At 34.5% G+C, this 25,370-nt stretch overlaps 2 protein-coding genes, 2 long non-coding RNA genes and 1 pseudogene across 16 annotated transcripts in view; 2 read left to right on the forward strand and 3 right to left on the reverse strand.

The window, feature by feature from the left end:
* Positions 1-22: 22 nt before the first annotated feature.
* On the reverse strand, positions 23-688 carry LOC149729289 (uncharacterized; annotated as a pseudogene).
* A 1,669-nt stretch (positions 689-2,357) lies between these two features.
* LOC149729290 (uncharacterized) lies at positions 2,358-3,920 on the forward strand. The gene is made up of 6 exons (XR_016385866.1): positions 2,358-2,639; positions 3,391-3,417; positions 3,479-3,497; positions 3,559-3,584; positions 3,656-3,720; positions 3,895-3,920. It is a non-coding gene; the product is annotated as an uncharacterized LOC149729290 (long non-coding RNA).
* Positions 3,921-4,573: 653 nt separating this feature from the next.
* LOC149729291 (uncharacterized) lies at positions 4,574-6,888 on the reverse strand. Its single transcript, XR_016385772.1, has 2 exons — positions 5,876-6,888; positions 4,574-4,998 (listed from the first exon to the last, which is right to left on the reverse strand). It is a non-coding gene; the product is annotated as an uncharacterized LOC149729291 (long non-coding RNA).
* A 75-nt stretch (positions 6,889-6,963) lies between these two features.
* LOC149729292 (uncharacterized) lies at positions 6,964-16,208 on the forward strand. 2 transcript variants are annotated; one of them, XM_089885847.1, is made up of 25 exons: positions 6,964-7,091; positions 7,210-7,275; positions 7,973-8,302; positions 8,389-8,577; positions 8,634-8,776; positions 8,829-8,958; positions 9,250-9,561; positions 9,622-9,894; positions 10,015-10,137; positions 10,193-10,272; positions 10,402-10,615; positions 11,076-11,144; positions 11,381-11,422; positions 11,551-11,634; positions 11,692-11,778; positions 12,023-12,133; positions 12,183-12,296; positions 12,388-12,501; positions 12,597-12,719; positions 12,814-12,906; positions 13,015-13,128; positions 13,278-13,412; positions 13,871-13,975; positions 15,019-15,065; positions 15,137-16,208. In XM_089885847.1, the coding sequence occupies exons 2-25, from the start codon at positions 7,221-7,223 to the stop codon at positions 15,179-15,181; spliced, it is 3,132 nt and encodes a 1,043-aa protein (XP_089741973.1). In that variant the 5' UTR covers positions 6,964-7,091; positions 7,210-7,220; the 3' UTR covers positions 15,182-16,208. The 2 variants fall into 2 exon arrangements, with proteins under 2 accessions (XP_089741973.1, XP_089741974.1); XM_089885848.1 differs by lacking the exons at positions 9,250-9,561; positions 9,622-9,894 and having other exon boundaries at positions 6,973-7,091.
* Positions 16,209-20,968: 4,760 nt separating this feature from the next.
* Positions 20,969-25,370, reverse strand: part of LOC149729293 (uncharacterized) — a 127,683-nt gene continuing 123,281 nt past the window's right edge. For 7 of the 12 annotated variants that reach the window (XM_089886136.1, XM_089886135.1, XM_089886126.1 and 4 more), the window contains 9 exons: positions 25,219-25,257; positions 24,816-24,920; positions 24,629-24,742; positions 24,073-24,180; positions 23,630-23,743; positions 23,270-23,392; positions 23,017-23,094; positions 22,724-22,770; positions 20,969-21,917 (listed from right to left, as the gene is read on the reverse strand). In XM_089886136.1, coding sequence (XP_089742262.1) covers positions 21,804-21,917; positions 22,724-22,770; positions 23,017-23,094; positions 23,270-23,392; positions 23,630-23,743; positions 24,073-24,180; positions 24,629-24,742; positions 24,816-24,920; positions 25,219-25,257 — 842 coding nt within the window. In that variant the 3' untranslated portion in view covers positions 20,969-21,803. Of the gene's footprint in view, positions 21,918-22,581; positions 22,609-22,723; positions 22,771-23,016; positions 23,095-23,269; positions 23,393-23,629; positions 23,744-24,072; positions 24,181-24,628; positions 24,743-24,815; positions 24,921-25,218; positions 25,258-25,370 lie in introns of all 12 variants that reach the window. The other 5 variants (XM_089886132.1, XM_089886131.1, XM_089886130.1 and 2 more) reach the window with 4 other exon arrangements.

Genomic DNA, 25,370 nt, shown 5'->3' on the forward strand with positions numbered 1-25,370 from the left:
TGACCAGTGACACTCGCCGCTGTTAGTGGCTGGTCGGGGCGTTTCCAGCCAGCTGCACGGTTGTCTGCATTGTTTTGCCTGTTTTCCCCATCGACGATGGTAATAGCAGAAGTGTTCGGTCCCGCCTTGAGTGGTAGGCTGTGGTAGTGGTCCTGTCCGCGGGTTTAAGGCGGTGATTGGGTGTGAGGAGGTAGCCATAACTTCCTCGGCTGCAAGGGCCATCTTCTCGACATCTGTAAAATCACGGGCAGCCAGGATAGCTTGGACGTTCACTGGAAGTTGGCGAAGAAAGAATGCCATGAACAGGACATCGTCCTTGGGTGCCGAATGTAGCGTTAGCATATACCGATAAAGCTGAACTGGGGTTCGGTCACCAAGGCCGTTTAATTCAAGAAGTAGGCGCTTCTTCTGTTTCTCCGTTAACTCGTAAACTGCCAACATTTCCCTCTTAATAGTTTCAAATTTGTTCTGGTTGGTGGTTGGTCAAGAACAGTACTAACCGCTGTTGCCAATTCACTGTCAAGGGCGGAGACAACCTAATAATATTTAGTGTTGTTATGTTACGGACGGTTATGTTACGGACATGCATTTGGGCCTGTACAGTGTGGAACCAAGCGGCTGCATTTAACTTCCAGAATGCTGGAAGCTTTAGAGAGAATGCTGCTAAGTTGGAATCTTGATTCTCCATGCTAAAAGCAATATTTGATCTGCAAATATTCTTCGGGGTCACCAATGAAGTGGCGCAACGTGCGCTTTATAAGTCAGTTTATTAGAATGTCTGCAGAGACAACAACGAGGGAAGGATCCCGGATGTCTGGGAATCCCCAGTACTATAACTCCAACCATTCGGGGAGTCACTACACGATGTTAGCATTTTGACAGATTTGTGTTCCAGACAGTGTTTCCGCTACTTTAAGTACACGAGGAAAGTAATCGTTAATTAATCGCTAATCATGCGGTTTTAAATCTGAAAATTTAGTCCAAAAATTATAAATATATATTACGAATTGATCGAAGTAAGAGAATAAAGAATAAGTGCGAAAAAATCACCCTATCAACAAGACAGCAACAACAACAACAACAACAACGCCAAGAACAACTGTTCGACGAAAAAGGATGGTTCCCACTTTAACATAGTGCGCCAAATCCGGTCTTTTCGCCATTTATTTCGATTATGCCCATCTGGTCATTTCGCCATTTATTCTAATTGTCGCTCGCATGCCTTCTGCGAAATTGTGTTGCAGAAAGTTATGAAAACGTCCGTATTAGGAGGAGTTGTTTTTTTACAATAAGTAACATTTTACTTGTATGAGGGTATGTGTTGTGCAAAAGTTAACATTTTACTTGTGTGAAGGTGCGTGTTGTGCAAATATGATCATTTTACTTGTGTGGGGGTACGTGTTGTGCAAAAGTTAACATTTTACTTGTGTGGGGGTACGTGTTGTGCAAAAGTTAACATTTTACTTGTGTGGGGGTACGTGTTGTGCAAAAGTTAATATTTTACTTGTGTGGGGGTACGTGTTGTGCAAATATGATCATTTCACTTGTGTGTGGGTACGTGTTGTGCAAAAGTTAACATTTTACTTGTGTGGGGGTACGTGTTGTGCAAAAGTTAACATTTTACTTGTGTGGGGGTACGTGTTGTGCAAATATGATCATTTTACTTGTGTGGGGGTACGTGTTGTGCAAATATGATCATTTTACTTGTGTGGGGGTACGTGTTGTGCAAATATGATCATTTTACTTGTGTGGGGGTACGTGTTGTGCAAAAGTTAACATTTTACTTGTGTGGGGGTACGTGTTGTGCAAAAGTTAATATTTTACTTGTGTGAGGGTACGTGTTGTGCAAATATGATCATTTTACTTGTGTGGGGGTACGTGTTGTGCAAATATGATCATTTTACTTGTGTGGGGGTACGTGTTGTGCAAATATGATCATTTTACTTGTGTGGGGGTACGTGTTGTGCAAAAGTTAACATTTTATTTGTGTGGGGGTACGTGTTGTGCAAAAGTTAACATTTTACTTGTGTGAGGGTATGTGTTGTGCAAATACGATCATTTTACTTGTGTGGGGGTACGTGTTGTGCAAAAGTTAACATTTTACTTGTGTGAGGGTATGTGTTGTGCAAATACGATCATTTTACTTGTGTGGGGGTACGTGTTGTGCAAAAGTTAACATTTTACTTGTGTAAGGAGCTTGTTTGAAAGTTAAAAATTCGCATTTTGAACCACTATTTGTTATATAGATTAATGTATAGATTAAAAATGCCTTTTCATTTTGAAAAATGTCACGGCATGACTTTTCAAGTGTAAGTTTGTAGTGTAATTCATATTAAAAGGAGGGGGGGGGGGTAAGTGAACAAATTAATTGGTAGTTTAAATTATCCGCAAAACAGAAAAAATTAATCACCCAAAAGGTTGCTTTCATGCTGGCTCAAAAACGGCAATGTTAAAAATTAACTACGGCATGCGTGATAACTGATGTTACTGTAATCCTATGGAGCGTATAGAGCAGGTGTCAATAACTAATTAGAGAATATTTGTATACTTAAATAAATACCATTCAGACTGACAACAAATTCAATGCCTAATATTTATTTTAGATTTTTCCCCTTCAAAAAGTTTGAACTTTTGAAAAAGTAAGTAATATTTGGTTGTTCTAATTTTTCATTCAAATTTTATACTGAAGAATATTTTACAAACTGATACAACATATATTACGGTGGGGTAAGATGATTTTTTTCAGAAATAAATATTACTTTTTTATGAGAACAGTTGAGATATACATCTTACCCCACCCTAGCGTATCAAGCTTGGCGGGTTCACACGAGCTAATGGGCGGTGATTTTTAGAGCACAGCTGCAGTTTTGTGAGGTAATTCTCTTTGAAAGTGACAAAATTTCGAACAGAAATAATTTCCTTTGGAAACATTATTTTATACAATGTTTGTTAAAGGAGCATACAAAAAAAAAGAAAATTTGTATATGGATAGATGCTCAAATGTGATCTAAAGGTTACACCACGTTTCACAAACGATCTTTAAAAAAAATTACGTCTAATAGAAGCGCTGGAGTAATGCATGGAAGTTCCCATAAGAGAGCGTGACTGAAATTTAATCATTTCGAGTTTCTTAAGTCCAAAAAAAATTCAAGTGACTTTTTTAGTTTCTAAACATAAATGACTATTTTTACTATGGAAAATCTCATGCTTTCTCACACGGCCTTTTTGTGGTACCTTTAAATCACATTTCAGTGTTTCTACCTTAATGGAAAATATTTTTTATAATTGTGTGTAAATTCTTCGCCGGCCAACAACTGCTCTCTGCCAGTGCTTTTATTGCTCATAGTGTGAAACTCACCTTCAGTACTCACACTGATAAATGTTTTGCAGAAAGAAAATAATATCAGAAAATAAGAGGTAAGTTTTCTCAATTTTGCATTCTGTCATACTCTTAATAAAAATGTTAACTTTTTTCCAGATGGGTACCATACCACCAAGTAAGTTATATGTGAATGCCAATATCTAATTTAGTTGATAACTTACTTTTCTTATTTCTAGTTCATGAAAACTAGACAAGATGCGAGGTAAGTTTAACATCCATTTTATATGTCATTCTTTATTCTGCATTACTAAGATTTACATTTGAACAACACAGAAAAAAAAGAGAAGAAAAAAGAACAGAAGTGGTGGGGAGAGGAGAAGTGGTGGAGAGGAGAAGTTGTGGGAGGAAGAAGAAGATCGATTTAAAACTATTTAAAACAATATTTATTTTTCCATTCCTTCTTTCATTTATTTAATAAAAAAAAAAAAAATTGTTTGGTTTTCTATGTAAATATTTGGAAAACTTTAGACCGGTTGCTAGAGTGTCAAATCTGAGTAAAAAATCACATACAGTGTTTACAAAGACGGACTACTTCTAAAAACGCTAACAAGCATATTTAAATAGTGACCTCTTTAAACTATTTTGTATTTTATTTTTACCTTCCCCATACACATGCCAAGAATGGTGGCCGCATCAAGTCTTGTACATAATATCATCTTACTGCAATGCAAGCATTCAACCCATTATGAATGAATGTAACTTACTTTATCCTCGCGTGGCCGGAAAACGACAGTCGTTATCACACGGGTTTAACACCTCGTGCCAGCTTACGAGTTACCATGTATGTTGTTTTGTGGGTGATTATTTTTTTTCTTCATATTTTTTATTTATGGCTGATAATTTGGACAACCCATTAGTGACCACAGGGTTGGAGCAATTGCCGTGAAGTGTCTTGCCCAAGAACACATGCGCCCACAATGGTAGCAACGTCGAGCCTTGAACCCAGATTTACAGATGAAAAACCGACTGTCTTCAAATGTTGTGATGTTTTCTGTTTTTCCCACTTTTCCCCTGTTTTAACCTTTAAAACAAACATAAGATATGCAAAACATCTTTGATTTGCTACACTAATTAACGTAGTGTAAAAGCTGTCTGGAGTTACCTTATAATCTGGGAAAGTAAGAATCTCCCGAATATTTAAATGAGCAGTGCAATTCATTTTTTTTGACCCTTGTACGCAAAGGTTTTTTTTTCGTACATGTGGTCAGCTGGAGCTTTAAACTGGTTTTGTCGTTTTAAATTATTTTTTTTATTTCTATCTTTGCCATGTTGACATTCGTATTTTGTGAACGACTTAACAACAAATGGGATGTTTTCTTGTGCATCCCATTGAACTTTACTTTATGTTAAATCTAATAATAAAAATATATATATCAAGATTATGTGAGATACATATATATACAAATAATGTACAAGTTTACAAACATACCATTTTTTTTCTTCTCAACAAAATAAATTTGGTCAGGGTTTCCATTTCAACATTTTGAATAGCTGTTGTAGTTTCTTGCAAAGTGTTAAACTTAAAGATTTGACCAGCTTTGTTTTTATCTGCAGTTGTTTCCACCACAGTTTGTTTCTTTGGAAATTGAGTTGATAAAGAAGTATCTTTACCTTCCCTGTATAATATAAATGGAAACGTGGCTTTATATATAGGTGAATAAATTACCTAAATTATTCATATACACCCTGTGCCGGCAAATTACCAAATAGCCAAGTAGCAATGGGATTATAAAAAATAGAAAACACAAACTTCTGATTTTCTCTCCAAGTTATGCATTTGTGGGCGTCAAGTGATAAGACGTTAGCCCACAGTCCGACTCCATAACATGTCCAGGTTCAAAACTTAGTTTATTCAACAAAACAGTTCGGGTTACAACGACAAAACAACAACGACGTCACGATACTCTCCGGCCTCCAACTGGCTGGTCCAGGCTCACACTGCCTCGCTGTACAGTACAGGGCAGGGCTTATAAAGGAGATAACTCAAAGGCGAGAACTCCCAAGGCGAGAAGAAGCGTTATACACGAGAAAACATTATACACATTATACAGCAAGGCAAAGTCTCTCAGCACTGTCACAGGGCAAAGTCTCCCAGCATTGTATATAAAGAAGCATTGTTATACATGGGTTACAGGAAACAATCCAGGCGCATACACATTATGCCAGCTGGCCAGCTGTTAAAGTTACACAACGCAAAATTCAATCTTTATGCATTAAGTTAAATTTAGATAATTATATATATTAAATATTTGTGCTCGGAGCACCCTCAACCGCTACACATTAACAATTACATTTTTTTGCTTGGACGAACAATATATTAGTGTGCACTGGATTAGAACAATCGCCATTTAGTGTTTTGTCCAAGGACACGTACAGCCACAATGATAGCAGAATCGAGTAAACAATTTGTATTTTCTGGGCTAAAGCATAAACCACTGCACCTGAATGACTAACAAGTTTAACAACTATAAACAGCTTTAGTGCAGCACTTACATTTTCAGCAAATGAGTCATGAGTTGAACAATTCTTGTTTTGCAAAGTAAATGTATATCAGTTAGAAAATAACTATTTCGCTTTTACTAAAAGAGAAACAAATATAAGTTCAGAAATACGAGTTCTCGACAGTACACACACGTACCCTCACACAAGTAAAATGATCATATTTGCACAACACGTACCCCCACACAAGTGAAATGATCATATTTGCAGAACACGTACCCACACACAAGTAAAATGATCATATTTGCACAACACGTACCCCTACACAAGTAAAATGTTAACTTTTGCACAACACGTACCCCCACACAAGTAAAATGTTAGCTTTTGCACAACACGTACCCCCACACAAGTAAAATGTTAACTTTTGCACAACACGTACCCCCACACAAGTAAAATGTTAAATTTGGCACGACACGTACCCTCACACAAGTAAAATGATCATATTTGCACAACACGTACCCCCACACAAGTAAAATGATCATATTTGCACAACACGTACCCCCACACAAGTAAAATGGTCATATTTGCACAACACGTACCCCCACACAAGTAAAATGTTAACTTTTGCACAACACGTACCGCCACACAAGTAAAATGTTAACTTTTGCACAACACGTACCCCCACACAAGTAAAATGTTAAATTTGGCACGACACGTACCCTCACACAAGTAAAATGATCATATTTGCACAACACGTACCCCCACACAAGTAAAATGATCATATTTGCACAACACGTACCCCCACACAAGTAAAATGATCATATTTGCACAACACGTACCCCCACACAAGTAAAATGTTAACTTTTGCACAACACATACCCTCATACAAGTAAAATGTTACTTATTGTAATAAACAACACCTCCTAATACGGACGTTTTCATAACTTTCTGCAACACAATTTCGCAGAAGGCATGCGAGCGACAATTAGAATAAATGGCGAAATGACCAGATGGGCAAAATTGAAATAAATGGCGAAAAGACCGGATTTGGCGCACTATGTTAAAGTGGGAAGTGGGAAAACCAAAAAGGATCTATATGGTCACTAACGTGCCCAACAAGAACAACTGTTTGATCAAAAAGGATCTATATGACCACTAACGTGCTCAACAAGCCGCACACTTCAGAGCCTACAGTTTGAGTTGCAGGTCAACGATCCTTTAGTTAACCTTTAACAAATATAAAAGTATGCAAGTATTCCAAGTAACATAGGTAAATATCTTCTTTCATCCATTGCTATTAAAAGACTGCACAGTTTTATCTGTACCCGAATATAGAAATGCAGCCAAAAAATGGTTTGAAACATTAAAAAAATATTTTAAAATTTTAGATTGGTCAGACATGTGCAACCAGTGGAAAATACTTTTATTCTTGCTTTGTACTTTTGCTGTTGAAGGTATTGTATGTCTTTAAATAATATTTTGTGATACTAGATTTAAGTTGATACTAGATTTAAAACATGGGTAATACTATTACGGGAACGACGGGAATCGCAGTCTAATTTACGGATTACGGGAACTTAAAGGAATGTGTTTTATGCTTGTTTCAAGCCTACACCAGTTACGGGAATGTGTTTTAGCCACTACAGTTACGGGAATGTGTTTTAAGCATATTACAGTTACGGGAAAATGGTAAATACTTAAACTGGTAAATACTTAAAAAAAGCATAAAACACATTTCCATAACCTTCCCGTAACTAGTAAATACTTAAAACAAGCCTAAATCACATTTCCGTAGGTTTCCCGTAACTAAAATGTGCCTAAAGCACATTCCCGTAACTGGTATAGGCTTCCCGTATTCCTGTACATTAGTTTGTAGTTTTTCCCGTCTTTTCCGTATTCCCATAAATTAGTATTACCCGAATAACATAGCCTAAACTTTTTCAATTTTTTCACTTTAAGAACATTATTAAGCTATCATTTAAACTTGCATCTGTGGTATTCCAAATGGTACTTCCGGCAATAGTCCTAAAACTGCTAATTTTTTTAATGATTTTTTAACAGATAAATTAGAAATGTTTTTACATGGACCTATTTGGTTTTACACAATGTCCATGTTAAGTGTGGCCAACTTATCAAAATGTTTTGTTACAGTTAAGTTGCACCTAACAGTTACCTTACCAGCGTCTGATATCAAAACAACAAGAGCACTTGGTATAAGCAACCTTAAGATATCAACAACAATATCAACAACGGGTGTTTCTCGCTGTTCATGGAGATATGGGGGAGAGTTTGATGTTAGTGCATTTTATTCTCGGTTTGGATGCAGCAACTACACTGGTGTAAATGAAACAATCACTTGTGTTAACAATGCTGGTACTGTGACATCACAACTAACATTTTTACAACGACAATACAAGAATTTGAATATAAACATGCAATGTTCTCTATCACCAACTTTTTCAGTAAACATTACTCTAAAACGTAAGTTGTATATTATGCATAAAATTGCTAAAAGCCACTGCTAATGCTAAAAACACTACATAACATACATTAATTAAAATTGACAGAGTGCAGCGCAACAAACCAAGTTAATGTGACATCCAGTAAGAGTGAATATAACTCTGTTGGCTCTATAAACTGTCCAAGTGGATCTGAGTTGTTTTTTAAAGTGAACGGATCATTTGTAGTGGACAGAACAACAACCTGTAATGCTAATGCTGAATGGACAAATATAAACAACATGCAATGTTCAAAAGGTATAACAGTTGCACAATTTTGAAGTCCAAAATATATTACTTATAAGATATTACAGGTCCAAGTATGACTTTGGTTACTGGCATTAGCACTGTGCAAGCTGGTAATAAAGTTAATCTAAGTTGTACCTATGAAGGGGAAGTACCAACTGCCACCAACAGCAGGTATTTCTTTAACCAAACAACAACTACTGTAACAAAGGTAACTTTAAGTTTAAAGATGTCTAATACCTTAACTAATATACACTCAACAGTCATTACCATGGGTATCACCTCCATTACAAGCAAGTGACAACAACAAAGTAGTTGAATGTCAAGCTGTTAATCAATACACAAACTACTTCAAGCAAAGTCACCGAGCAAATATTACACTCAATGTGACTTGTAAGTTGGTTTGTAGCAAACAACCTCATATGTTTAAAGCATAATTTATTGTGATTTTCAGAACTTTCTTGCTTTCTTAAACTACATAAATCCCTTGCAATCTTAAACTACAAAGTGACAAGCTAATTTATTACAAAGCCTTTTCAAAGTGACATCAAAGTGACAAGCCTTTTGATAAATGTTAGATGTGTAGGCTTAGCATTTTAACAGGTTTGGTTGGCTAGTGTAATTACTCCCCAAGCTTAAATAATAAAATTAATAAATCGAATAACACAAGTATAATTCCAACAGATACCCCACAAACAGTTACAACTCACATATCAAAGTCTAATTTTTTGGTTAAACAAAAAAGTGTGTTTTTGATGCGGTCAGATCAAGTTTTAATCATGAACTGTTCAGCAAATGCCAATCCACCTCCTAACTATCGATGGAAAATTTGTTCAATTACCAACAATAAAAATTGCACTGTACAAAATGGGAGTATTTACAATGGCTCCGGGGCAACCCTAAATACAAATACCAGTTCAGTCATCTGTATTGCGCAGAATTTTCTTGGAGATAGAGCAAGTAAAACAATAAATCTTACAGTTGTTTCCACAAACAGTTAAGTTCACAATGCTGTGTTTACAAGAATAAATGTCAATTAACATTCAATTTTATCAGGATCAGTGAGTATTCACACAACACCAAATACAAGACATTTAAATGTATCAAGATTGGAAAAAAACCTAACAGATAATATCACAGTCACCTGTAATGTTGACCATCAAGGACAACTAAACACAACACACACATGGAAATTACCAAATGGAACCAAATTTATAAAACAGACTTTGGAGTTTTTATCACTTGCCCCAACAGACACTGGGAATTATACTTGTGTTACAAATGATGTTTTTGGGAACTTTAGCAACTCAATATACATTGATGTTAGATGTGAGTTTGCTAATTTTGGTTTTACATTTTTGTCTGCTCATTATATGTGTTACCAAAATAACATAGCTTTTACTATTTTATTTTAAACGGGTTGTTTCATTCTCAATAACTGGTTTTCAGATCCACCAATGACTAAAAACTCCACCATTTTATGTGAATGCATACTAGGCAGCAACGATGGTTGTGACATCACATACTCCTCCAACCCACCAGTTGATTCCGCAATATTAACAAATGAAATAGGTTTGTATTGTGATTAAAAAGTGTTAGCATGTTTTAACTGGATTTTGATTTTCAGGAGAAGTTATAGAGAATTCATCATTGTGTTTTGAAACATGTCAATCAGAATTGCAATCATACAAGTTCTGTAAACTTGGAGTAAGTGCCTGCAAATGTTTTCTAAGCAATCCATAAACAAAGTTAATATTTTCTTTAAAGAACGTTTTGTGAAAAGGTCATGCTTTAACATAACATGAACAATCAACTAATAAAAAAAATTCTTCACAGATATCTGGCAACTTCACACTTAAACTAAAGTCAACAACATTTCCAGATAAGGAACTGATTATCAACATCACAGCCACAGGTGTAACAAAACCACCAACACCAAGCACTAATATGACCACAATAATAGCAATAGCTGGTGCCAGCAGTTGCTTTTTGATAATTATCATAATAGCTACTGTTGTTTTCTATGTTAAGAGAAGAAGATCAAAAAAAGGTGAACAGGCATTTACATGCTCAAATACTACATCACATCTAATCTAACCATATTAAATGGTCAGTCAAACTTAAATAAGCTGTTCACATTTTAGAAAATCAAAGTATAAAACTGTGGATCACATAAATACATAGGCATTTACTGCATTTTAGTACTCTGTGTTCTATGAAACAAAGCATTTTTTTTAATTAATAATAAAGATTTTGTAAAACTAACAACAGAAAGTCATCATTTATACCAGTAAAATAAAATATGAATGTGTGCTTAAATACAAACTAAACCAGAAATCCAAAATATATAAATCTAGTTTTGATAACTCATCTCCCATATCGTTCTAATAACTGCCGTCCATGATGGCTCATCACATTATTTTTGTTCAATATTTTCTTTATAGTAAAGCCTGTTCTATCTGTATATAAATATGGAGCCTAAAAAGACTTATTGCTACTGCTTGCTTTAGATAAGAAAGACGTTGTGAATTCATCACCCAGGAGCAGAGACATCCACACGGAAACGGGAGGAGTCGGTGGTAAGATGATAAAAGTGACGCAAAGTCTTCTTTATATCTTTATTATGAAACAGTAAAGCCTTATACAGCCCATTTAAATGATACTAACTTTTGTAAATTTTTATGTTTAGTACAAATATATACTTTTTGTAATATTCGCATGTCACTACATGTCCACGTGTGTACAATGGCACCTACATATATGAAACTGCACTGAACATTTAAATGATTATTGTTTTTTTGTAATTTTATCCCAGAAAATCCATCTTTTGCAAACCCAGCCTTTGAGAATGGAGCAGGTTTGTAAACAATGCTTTATTACTTTAGTTTATACAATTAAACCTAATGTTTTTTTTTGAAATTGGCTGTTTTTTCTTGTTAAACTATTACTAATATGACAAATGACTAAATGCATCGTGACGTATAGAGAATAGTGGGCTTGTGACAAAATCAAAGAAGAAGCAAGAATATGCTGTTGTTCAAAAAGGAAAGAAAAAGAAGAAGACAAAAGGTAAGACAAAACTGGCATTGTAACTTCCTTGGGTGAAATTAATATTTTCAACTCCAGATGAGAAGGAAATCAAAGATAATCCTTTCTATGTTGCTGGATCTCCCGACCAGGTGGAAGATGCTTATGCTGAAGTAAACAAGAAAGGTAAAAGATGTAACGCAACAAATTATCAGGATTTCCAGCTTAAATAATATTCTTCTTTTCCACACCATAAAAGTAAATATTTACAATTCTAATAAAACATGCTATATTTACAATTGTAATAAAGCTTGCTTTTTTACAATAGTAGTGAGACATGCTTTATCTAACAATTGTAATGAAACACAACACTGATATTTGCCCACATATGGCCTAAGAACTAAAATGACATAAAATATACACATTAAAGGTAAAAACATAAAAGAAGAGAAAGTGAATCCACTGTATGCAACCACACAAGCATCTGGTCAAACAAGTGGGGATTATGCAACTGTGGATCTTAAGAAAAAGAAAGGAAAAGGTTGGTTCTATTTATTGCTGTATTATGGCTTATGGTTATTGCTTTGTAGGCATAACAAAGAAAGAGGATAAAATTAACCCATTGTACGTATCATCTGATCAACCTGACAAAGTGGAAGAGGCTTACGCTGAAGTCGATAAGAAGAAAAACAAGAAAAAAATTGGTAAACTAAATATTTTGACTTTCCTGTACCAAGCATTTACATTATTATAAAATTTCGTGTTCAATATTGTTGAGCTGGTGTTAACTTGCAGGAAAAGGGGAAAAGGAAGAAAAAGTGAATCCACTGTACGGATCATCTGGCCAAGCTTGTAAAGTGGAAGAAGCTTACGCTGAAGTCGATAAGAAGAAAAACAGGAAGAAAATTGGTGAATTAAATGTTTCGACTTTCCTGTTATATCAAGTCTTTTCATTTTTATAAAATTGCATGTTCCATATTGAAGGGCTTGTGTTTGACTTTCAGATAAAGGCGAAAAAGAAGAAAAAGTGAACCCTTTGTACGTTTCATCTGGCCAAGCTGGTAAAGTGGAAGATGCTTATGCGGAAGTGGATAAGAAGAAAAACAAGAAAGTAAAAGCGAAAACTGGTAAGTTGGACATTGTTAACACAATTGGCTGTAATCTTAAACTGAGAAGAATTCTAATTTACGTAAAACATTTAATGCAACAAATCTCTGTTAGGCAAAGCAGGTAAGAAGGGAAATTCTCAACAAGCATCATCATCTGTGAATGGAGGACACGAGGAAGTTGATTTGAATAAAAAGAAAAAGAAAGGTTAGGAAATAAACTGTTACTAAATCAAAGTAAATGTAACTTTGTGCATTTATATTCATAAGACACCACACAAATATCACTTTTACAAATATGATTTTATATATGTAGAAAAACCAACAAAAGAAGAGAAAGTTAACCCATTGTACGTGTCATCTGATCAACCAGATAAAGTAGAGGATGCTTACGCTGAAGTCGATAAGAAGAAAAACAAGAAGAAATCAGGTGATTATTAAATAATAAACTATTCAGTACCTTTGTTTTGCTAAAACATACAGTTTACCAACCATGTGATAGTGAATAATATATTACCACGCAGGTTCATTCAGCCATTTTGGATAATATAAATGATATGACTGTATTATTTTCTTTAGCTACAAAACCTGACAAGGAAGAGAAAGTGAATCCATTGTATGTTTCATCTGATCAACCTGGTAAGGTAGAGGATGCATATGCTGAAGTAGACAAGAACAAAAACAAGAAGAAACAAATAAAAGCTCCCCCCACAGGTAAATATAGTTATAAAATGGTGATTCAAAATATGAGAAGTTAAAAACCCTTTTAACATAGACTACCAATTCATTCTTATGCAAACCAACCAGCCAAGATGGTATTTTCCATTGCATTAAAGGTTTTGTTTGTCATATCAAGTCCTTCCTCAAATAACATCCCACCTTCCAGGTTAACCTTAGATTAGATCCACCAACATAATAGTCTTACTTCCTCATAATAAGGAAGATAAAGCTTTGCACAATGACATCATAATGACTAATATTCATAATGATGTTATTGAATGAGATACAAATAACAATCTATCGTTAACAGTCATAGCCACAATATGATAAACATTTCAAAATCATTTGCACGTGCATACATCAAGCAATCTGAATTTTAAATTATATTATAATTTATAACATGGTGTTATCTATGAAACATGCAAACTTTATTCATATAATTGTTTATACAGAAGACCAACCCAGTACTTCAAAGAATGAAACCTATACCGAAGTAAAAAAGCTAAAGAAAAAACCTTTGAACCAAAACAATAATGAAAACACGCAACAAACACAAGGTTATAAATTTCAACGGCGTTTTGATGCTTAACATTCGGATGGTGTTCTGTTAATAGTGATACTTGTACTTAACAAAACCCTGGGAACCCTAAACTAGTTTTCCATGAACATGAATGAATGAATGAATGTAACTTACTTTATCCTCGCGTGGCCAGAAAACAACAGTCGTTATCACACGGGTTTAACACCTCGTGCCAGCTTACGAGTTACCATGTATGTTACTTTGTGAGTGATTATTTTTTTTTGGTTTTTTTTCTTCATTTTTTTATGTTTGGCTGATAATGTGGACAACCCATTAGTGACCACTGGGTTGGAGCAATTGTCGTTAAGTGTCTTGCCCAAGGACACATACGCCCACAATGGTAGCAGCGACAGGCCTTGAACCCATTACCTAATGGTTACAGGCAGGCGCGCTAACCACTACGCCACGGCGTCGGACAAAAACATTATAACATCGGACAAAAACATTATAACAAGTTCTCTGTTATACCACAACAAAACAGTTTATGAAGTCAACAAAGTTATCACTTTAATAACAATTCGTGTGTTTGGTTGGCCGACTGCTGTACGGTAAAATAACAGTCTTTAAAAGAACAGAGGAAATTACCCTGGTTATCAAATTAACACTGTGTACCTCACATACTGCATTCATAAGAAATATCTGACCTACTAATACAGTACTAAAATCACATTGCCAAAAAATATCCAAACTTGTTTCAAAACTAAGTCTCAGAAACAAATACAATTTGATTATAATGTGCTAAAGGTGTCCCGTCTTCCCCGTCCTACTAAACTTGTTTCAAAACTAAGTCATAGAAACAAATACAATTTGGATATAATGAGCTAAAGGTGTCCCGCCTTTCCCCATCCTACTATACCTAAACAAAGCGGGAGTTTAAAAAATACCGGTTAATTTAACACAAAAACTTTTGATGAATATACTCAGTACGTTAAAGATGGTCGAAACATTACCGCCTCCCATTCACTCGAGTAACTACTGGTTAAACAAATCTTTATATAAAACTTTTTTTTTCTGTTTTAGATGATACGACTTACTACAGTGTTGTGTTACATGGGTCACACGAAAAAGTAAGTTTCCTCTTCAGGATATTATGCAGTTATGTTCGGGGTAAATAAGCCATTTAATGTTTACTTTACAGGATAAAGACAAACTAGATGAATCGGAGGATTCTGAACAAGAATAAGTTTATGATCGGTATGAGAAGCTGTTGGAATAAGTGTAAATATGTTTATGCCAAGTTAAAATTGTGACAAAATCATATGCTGCTGTGACCAAACTGCTGAATTGTATTATCTGATTCTATTGTCTATTTTAGGCGATTCCATTGTCTATTTTAAACTGCCTAAGATAATACACCTCTTCCTATTAAATCACGGGACTTATTATTTTGAAACGACCAATTTCCTTAAATATGACACCAAACTTAGGCCTTAGCGTAAATATAAGTTGAAGATAAAATGTTTATTTACTATGTTTAGCACTTACCGTATTATATCCCATTTCTTCCATTATATATATCATATAACCAGTAACCACTGTAAGTTTTATATTGTAATTATCAATTCCACTGTCGTGTTCGTAAGGAATAATCGATATTATATCATAATTTGCATAATGTTTTACCAAAGTATTGCAATAGATTATAACTCTGCTACCCCATCTAACGATTACACCCAAGTGTTATGTTACCAGTCATATAGCTATTAAGCCTTGTTATCAGTGCAATTGACTTCTGTCGATACAAACTTAGATGAATTAAACGATTTAAACAGTGATTGTACGTCTTACATATTAATGTGTAAAATAATTTTTGAAATCTTCATTTTTTATTAGCCAGCTCGTCTTGTATTTCTAACTGTCTCTAATTTTATACCGAAAGTGTTCTTTTAATTTTGTATACACAAATATCAGTGTTGTTACTTATTTGCATTTTGAAGCGTAATTTTTGTTTTGTATTCATATGATTTTACTTAAACTACATGGCCACAGTGATATTCTGTATGGTGACTTATTTTGTTACTTTAGGAAAATTGTTTATACTTATTTGATATCAAGAAAATTGACAGGCACTTAAATTGTGAACTTAAAGTTAAAATGCACCAAAGGCACATTTAATAATGCGTTTCTTTTTACTTTTGTACTCTTTTACTTTTGATTTTGCTATGATTTTGTGCAATGTCCACCAATCAAATTAAATCAAAAAAATCAAATGAGAGTGTCGTTTATACATCAAGTTTGCTCAGTTGTCAAAGCGGTTTGACCTATAGCTACGCGTACAATCAATAGGAAAACGTTCATTTATAAAGGGAGCTGGGACATAATAATGACAAGCTTGGAGAATCAAATAAAGAGGCGTGTACACGAATAGCAGGAATGACATGACTGGTGCAGGGTATGCTCGTTGGAAATGTCGAAAACGTCACCGAGTATGACGTAATTATTTGGCTATAACAGGTGCACGATCTGCATGTTAGTTTGGCAAAGTCGCGGGTCTGACAATCATGAAGTAACGACGCAACAAGAGGTTCATGTCTGGTGAGATGAAGATCAGAGCCAAACAAATATCGCATGAAGCAGTTTAGAGTCCTAGAGTGACAAGGTTTTTCTTTTTGATTAAATGTACTATTTCTATGTTATAGTTTCTCAGCAATATTGCGAAGTGTGCTATCGTTCGACGTAGGTCGTTGGAACCGCCCTGTTTCCAGAGACAGCAGCGCAAAGGTACTCAACAGGTAAGAAGATTTAGTCAGCTGTGATGGTTAATTCTGAATGTATTTAAAACGTCTATTATTAATTTAAAATAATTACAACATAGGTTTGTGAATAACATTGTTACAATTTCTACGGCATAGTGACCCGCCGTTTCAAGTATGAGTATTGGTAAACACGCCCGTGATTCCAAAGCAATGCTATTTCGTTATTTGAACGATTGAAATCGTTTTATAGATTTTTTTACACATTTAGGTGTTGATTATAGTTACCACATGTTCGCGTACACTTTCAACGACCTTGTGGGGTTGGTTTTCGGATCTCGACTCAAAACTCCACCTAGTGTGCGGGACGCAACGGAAGTCGTGACGTGATCAAAGCAAAGAAGATGGGCTTGTCAGGTGAATTATCTTATTGTTAGAAAGATAAATGGCCTCCTTTGTTTAAAGACAATGTAATTTTAAATTAAGTAGGCTATTATCGAATTCACATAATGTTCAACAAACGTAGTTTGAACTTGGAACTCTTGCACAAACGAAAAACTTTTCTTACTTTTTTATGTTATAATATAATAGAATGTAGAAACTTATATTACCACAGGCGCCTCGAAACATATAGGTGTACAATGGGAGTGATAGTTTTGGTGCGTAAATAACCCAAGCATAATCTTACAAACCATAAACTTACATTTTACACTGTGACTGTATAAAGTTTCGTATATATTAAACCTCACAGTAAAACTAGCTAAAAAGAATATCAGACTACACGCATATACATATACACGCGGCTTTAAATACTTACTTTGCGGCTCTAAATGTACCACAAAATAAAATTAATCTACAAAACAACGTCAGCTGGCAATATACCTAAAAATTGCAATTGCGTAAAAACGACAAAAAAAGCTATAAACAACGTCAACAACAGCCTATGCCAATATGCATATTAACTATGTCCATACATATTATGTCGGTCGTAAATGAACCACAAACTAAATCTAAACCACAAACCGTCAGCTGGATATATAGTACTGCGGGGGAAGTTGGGACACCTTTAGAACATATCTATGGGAGTCGTAAGGATACGGTTTTATAATTCTTTGAATGTTCTTTGTTTACTACCAAATGGGATGAGAAAATAGAATGAAAAGGTGTCCCATTTTCCCCCACCCTACTGTATAACGAAGGAAAATTGTAAGTTGAAACCTTTGAAAATAGAGTAGTGTAACTTTAATATTAAGTTAAATAACGCTAACAACGGCATATGAATATAAATGTTGCATCAAACACGCCCATACAATATTATAACCGCTGTAATCTGCAACAAAATAATATTAAACAACAAAGCAGTGCCAGTTGGCAATATAACCAAATAAACTTGCAGTAGTGTAATATTTACTAATTAATAAACAATATATTATTGGCTCGTCTGGTATAAAAACGTAGTGTATTTCCAACGTTTCGTCTGTCATACGGCGAGACTTCATCAGGGAATAAAACGAAACAGTTACAACAAGCGAATGTAACGCAATCTTTCCTGCTTTTCGCTTGTTGTAACGGTTTCGTTTCATTCCCCGATGAAGTCTCGCCGTATGGCAGACGAAACGTTGGAAATACACTATACGTTTTTATACCAGATGAGCCACTGATATATTGTTTGTACTATGCCTGGTAGCAGAAATAACAGAATACTAATTAATAATGTAAAAAGTTAAATAACGTAAACAACATCAGCCACACTACACATGTAATATCCTCATGCCACCTGTAAAACTATATATAGTAGGGTGGGGGAAGATGGGACACCTTCAGCACATAATATCCAGATATCCTGATCGTGTTTTAAACAATTAACAACGGTCTATAGGAGTCGTAAGGATAGGGTTTAATAATTTGCTAAATGTTCTTTGTTTACTACCAAATGGGACGAGAAAATAGATGAATAGGTGTCCCATCTTCCCCCACCCTACTATAGCTATGTTGTCTTACCTTGAATTTGATGCGCAACGGCATGACAGAAGTACATCCAATATTTGATTTACTTATAATAAATCCACTCCGTATATAATGCTTTAAATATATATCCACGGTACTGGTCCTGCCCAGTATTTATTAACCTAAATAACTGCCCATATAAACCCAATGTCGTAACATATACACTACCTGCCTTTCAAGTTTTAACCGGGCTTACTATTATCACAAACAACGGCAAATGGAATTCTTTTTAAACCTTACTACATTTCAAACACTTACAAGCTGCACGAAAATAATTATTACACGCGCCTGATGCAACTGTAATTTTTGCATTTCCAGTTTTATCGCAGTTCCAGAACCTTTGTTTCTACACAAAAAGCTCTTTGTTTCGTCATAATATAAGAAAACATTTAATTAACCAATTAAAAACTTGTTGAAGTTAGTGAAAAGTTAATTAAATCCGAATAATTAGCGAGTTGGTAGCGTTACTGTAGTTATGTGGTGCCCGTAAAATTGTTAATAAAGCTACGTTTACCATTTCAAAAGATCTGTGATATGTTTAAACTGTTTTGTAAGTTTTATTGGGAAGTTTTATCATACAGAAAGGCTAAGGGCCTAAGCTACAAAACACATTAGTGTTGGTCAGGAAATACAACCATGAGCCAGGTATGTGTTTTATTAATATACAGTATTAGACTTGGTGACTGGTAGACGGCTTGCATGTTTATGTGCTATTGTACTATAACCTGATGGCGAGCGAACCAACATTTACTTTCGGCATAATATCTGACGTCACCTGTCCACTAGTACGTTACTGCGCACCCCAGTCGCAGGGTTAAACATTCACGGAATTCATTAAAATTAAACTTTGACTGTCGTTTTGTAAAGCCGTGTGTGAAACTTTGACTGTCGTTTTGTAAAGCCCGTTAATAACTCCTGGTCGGGTGAATATGTAATCAGGTAGCTTTGATACACGCGCCGTCTATGACAGCATCATTACCGAGTTTCGAATCCTTAGTAACAGCTCAACCACGACGTTGACTGACGTTGTAATGCATTTATTGGTGCGCTTGCATTGCATGAGTACGTCTTGCCTGTATAGTGGTTTTACTAAGCTTATTGTTGTAATTGTAAAGTATGTATGCAGGGTGGGGAACATGGGACACCTTTTCATTCTACTTTCTCGTCCCATTTAGTGGTAAATAAAAAACTTGTGAGGAAAAACCGCATCCTCACAACTCCCGTGGTTCGTTATTAATTGTTTAAAACACGTTCGAGATATTTGGTTATTATGTGCTACATGTGTTCCGTCTTCCTCCACCCTACTATACTGTAGGGTGGGGGAAGATGGGACACTTTTTAGCTCTATTTTCTCGTCCCATTTAGTAGTAAACGAGAACATTCAATAAATTATAAAACTGTATCCTCACGGCTCCCATAGAACGTTGTTAATTGTTTAAAAAACGATCAAGATATCTGGATATTTTGTGCTAAAGATGTCCCATCTCCCCCCACCCTACTATATATTCAAACTATATTTGTATGTAAAATACAGCGGAATAATTTCATTTGTAATCAAACCCTAGGTGTCGTTATCGAGCTACTAACGCAAAATATAGGTTCGTGTCATATCAGGGCAGTGAACGCCCAACATAAGTGGCTAAAATAGAATCCTTTGATTGTCATACACCGTTTAATTATGTTTACCACGGTATACAATATCAAAGGCGTGTCAGAAATCCAATATCATTGTGACATGCGCATGAAACGAATTTGAATCGCAAATGTTAATTTTCTTAACAATAGGAAATTTCCCAGCCTAAAATACCTCAATACCATATACGGAAAACAAAAATTTCCCAAGCAGTACGTGGAAACGGCGTAATACATACGGAAGAAGTGGGTGATCTAAATTTAGATGTTGGCTTAAAACTAATAGCAACCGACGCAAATATTAACATGCACTATCGTATTAGTTTTTCATATCGTTTGAAAAACCATAGATTTCAAACAATCATTAAATCATAAATTAAAACCGGCAAACACTAAAACGAAAGTAGTTCCTTATTACAAATTCCCACAGTAAGCATTTCCATAAATAGGCAACCACATAGCTGTAATGACGTCAATGGGCGTGCAAACACGGATGTAAAATAATTTACCGACCATCGCATTAACTTAACATATGATTTATAACATTGTATATAAATGTACTTGAACCAACACACAATAATCAGGATTTACACCAATTAAAAGTTGGAATACCTAACCATATAAAACCTGCAATTCACTTCTGTGAAAAATCAAGTATTTATTAGGCATGATTCTGTCTGCATATGATGACACAGTGGAAAATATAAAGTGCACATAACATAATTAAACTTGCACAGGATAATTAAACAACAAAATAATAAATCGACTTAGTAAAAGGAATTGTCTTATAGACCAAACTTGATTTTTTAACCAATCGATGGCAAACAGTAACTTAAAGAGATTACTTGAAAACTATACATAAACAATAAATTGAAGATATAAAACTGACTATAGGAAAACACAGGAAATTACAGAACAAGAAATTATGGTAGCCTATATGCTTTTAAGGCGTACATGACAAGATATAGGCCAATGCAGATCTTCCTAACCCCATGGCAAAAGGATAAATTGGGAAAATGTAATGATTTCATGCTTCTCTATGTAATGGTTGCAATGGTTCATTTATATGATAATGTATGGCAATATGAGTAAGAAATTGGGGCAAATTAAGTGCATGGTGTCATGTCACATGAGTTGGATGATTGGAAATATGAATCATAATTCAATTGTTACGTCATAATCATAACCACAATACCGGCTATGACTGAACAAATGAAAATAATGCCGACTATGAAATCACAAAAAGGCACAAATGCAATTATATTCACTATAAAATTGAATTAAACACAATGCTTGAATAAAATATCAATATACAGTGAGTCCATTATCAACCTGTTTTTTAGTACACTTTTTTTATTAATTAAAACTATGTATAATACGGAAATGTATAAAAACATACAAATGAAGAAATTCTGCATACTTTTGAAACTTTGAAAATTTACGAATTAGAAAACACTAAGTAAATAGAAACACTTAACAATTAGAATGCAACTGAGCAGTTTCATTTGGTTTTATCATTTTCGGTTTAACTGGAACTGGTGGTTTCACTTTCTTGCTAGATGTTAAAGGTCTTGCCACCTCCATGTTCTTAAATATATAAAACAAAGGTGTTAATAAATAGCATTGGCCATATTTTGCTCTAAATATCAATATGTTTAAAACAGAGGCACCATGCATAAGTGTGGTATTCAAAATTATTCCTGAACGTATTACCCAAACTTATTACATTTTGCAATGTGTTGGGTTTAACAAACTAATGTCATGCAAATATTCCCCTATATAAGGGTTTATAGCTTCTATTTCTTTTACATCAAGTGGCCTGGGATTTAGGCCATATTTGGGCCTTATCATCACATGCATTTTTTAACACAAGTTCAACGTATTTTTTTAAAACAAGTTCAACCTATTTTTAACACAAGCTTAATGCAAACGTGCAACACATATGTTTCTCAAATCTACATAATACTAAGCGTTCAACCTATACAAATACTTAATACTAATTAAGTAGCATATGTGATTATCATATACCAGAAATTAAATTCGAAATCCGATTCTAACATGCAAACAAACTCGAAAATCAATAAATTACAATGCAAATCATATCCTGGTTCAATATTAACTTAAACTCTGTTCACCAAAGGTGAACGGATGTGGTATACATATTAAACTTTGGGGAAATAAGTCAAAATAAAGAATCAAATAAAAGAGAATCAAAAGAATAAAAGCCCAATTATTGGCGATCTTAACTCACATGTAAACTTCATTTCAATTGTCTTCACTGCGGAAAATTTTAAATTTTACTTCACACTACTGATTATTACTTAACAATGATCACTGCTTACACACAACAATTGCAGCTCATTTTACACTTATGACATAATAGGAATACTTACATTTGTCTTTCCATGTAGCTCTCCTGTGACCTCAGCATATGGATTGTCTAAAGAAATCATTCATGATGAATTAGCATTGTTTGTTGACAATACATTGCAGGTTAAATTACATAAATGATGAATTACAAAAGTCTTGATTGTTAAACATGAACAGGTGCTGAAAGTGACACCATTCAAGTTTCAAGTACTTTGGATTGGTAACATTAGCATATAATATCTGATTCTTGTGATTTGATTCCAGAATTACACATATAATTACACATGAATGTTGTTTATGACATCACAACACCCACCATTATGAGCTGTTGGAGTGGGTGGTTTCTTTATTTTCTTAACTTCGGAATATGTGGGTGATGCAGTTGGTGGGAGAGCTTTACAAGGAAGTAAATGAGCTCAACTATTGTTATGTTTAATGTAGTCATACAAGGAAGTCAAACACGCTGGTTACATCAATATAAGGAATATTATATACCCAAAGCACTGGTATCATTTTGACTGTGGCAATATTTGCTGTGATATTTTTATACACGGAGCTGTTTATTTTACCTGGCGGGGGTTTCATTTTCTTGCTTTTCTTCTTGTCGACTTCAGCGTAAGCATCCTCCACTTTATCAGGTTGATCAGATGGCACATACAATGGGTTCACCTTTTCTTCTTTTTCGCCTTTTCCTGCAAGTTACAAACATCCAATGTATAATGCAAAGGTTCAATTTCAAACAAAAAGTCCAGATATATTCTGTTACTTCTGCTACCATGGATAATGTAAAATAGTCCTTTTTGGCTTTGGTATATAACTGCGACAAGAAATTTGCCGAAACGTTGGAATAAAACTACAGTTTTATCAGAGAAATGGAAAAAACTTCTATTTGAGTTGATAAAAATGGTTAAACTGAAATTCCATTTTACCTGATTTCTTCTTGTTTTTCTTCTTATCCACTTCAGCGTAAGCATCCTCCACTTTATCAGGTTGATCAGATGGTACGTACAATGGATTCACCTTTTCTTCTTTTTCGCCTTTTCCTAATAAAATTCAAACACACAAAATTAAATTTTTATAAAAAACGAATCAAGTGTAATCGTAAATTAAACCCTTAAAGGTCCAATCATTCAAAATAGTATTCCATGACGGTTTCAAAATTCTAGGTACATGACAACTTTAACAACATCTTTAATAAAGGTGCTTGTTTATTTATGTTATTTTCTAAAATGAGTCACATTAAACTGTAAAATAAAAACGCAACTGCATAAAAATTAAAACATGTAACATTCAGTATGTAAAGCTTAACAAGTTTTAGGAACACCACTACTTTAATAACAATTTTAACACAGCCTTTAAAGGTTTTCTTTACCTTTCTTCCCCTTCTTTTTCTTGTCCACTTCAGCATAAGCTTCCTCCACTTTTGGTTGATCAGATGCCACGTAAAGTGGATTTACTTTCTCTTCCTTTTCCCCTTTACCTTTTGAAAATGAGTTGTTAACAATTTGGAATTTCCATAAACTTAGTTTAAGATAAGAATGAAACATCTGACAAAATTGGTATTAACTGCTGTCAAGCATAGTATAAATCTAAACAATAGGCTTTTTGGCTTTTTTATGCCAATGTTTCAATATGATATTCAGCTCAACTTCATTATGACAAATAAAGTTACATTGGGTGAGAAAAGCAAAATATAAATTTAAAACAGCCTTTCTAGCTTTTATATCCCTATCTGTCTGTAAAATTATCATTCAATCTTTTTGTGACCTCCTGTTCAGGTTGACTTCATTAGGGCAAATGATGTTCTAGTACATTTGTTATAAGGCAGAAAAGAAAACAGGAACAAATACTGCAGATGGAAAAAATGTTGCAGATATTTTAGGCATGAACATGAACACACGGATATATTTGGCACAAACCACGGATACCTTTCTTTCCCTTCTTCTTCTTCTTATCTACTTCAGCATATGCACCATCTATACCATCAGGAGGACCCGATGAAACATACAAAGGGTTGGTCTTTTCCTCCTTCGTTGGTTTACCTAAATAACACCACAGTTCAAATTTAGTTCACAGGCTTTACTTAAATAAACCAGTTTTTAATATGAATCTCACTTTTCTTTCCCTTCTTGTCCACTTCAGCGTAAGCACCTTCTGCATTACCAGGTTGGTCGGAAGATCCGTACAACGGATTCACTTTCTCCTCTTTTTCACTTTTATCTATAAACAGTAAGAAATAAAATAATACAAGCATTTTCTATATTAAAAGCATTATAAAACTGATATGCATGCATTTCTTATTTAAAATGATTGTGTTACAAAGACTCGCAATTATACTTTTCGTGTTTTTAAAATATTGCATATTGAAGTAGCTTGTACAGTAAAAACAATGGCCTTTACCATTGGTACACTATACATCGGTCTGAACTATTCAGCCAATTATGATTTTATATTCTTCTTAATTATTGCGAAACACTCAACAAGACACAGTGTAGTTATAATCACAACAGGTTCTTACTTTTACTCTTCTTTTTAACTTCAGAATATGTATCACCACCTGGGTAAAAAGTGAATGTTTTTAGCAGGTTTATATTTTGATGGACAATTTAGATTTCACTCATAGTTTATCATTTAAGTTGAATGTGTGTTTTTTCACATACTTAAACAGGT

This window comes from Ciona robusta, chromosome 10, assembly GCF_009617815.1.
Source record: "Ciona robusta chromosome 10, ASM961781v2".
NCBI lineage: Eukaryota > Metazoa > Chordata > Ascidiacea > Phlebobranchia > Cionidae > Ciona > Ciona robusta.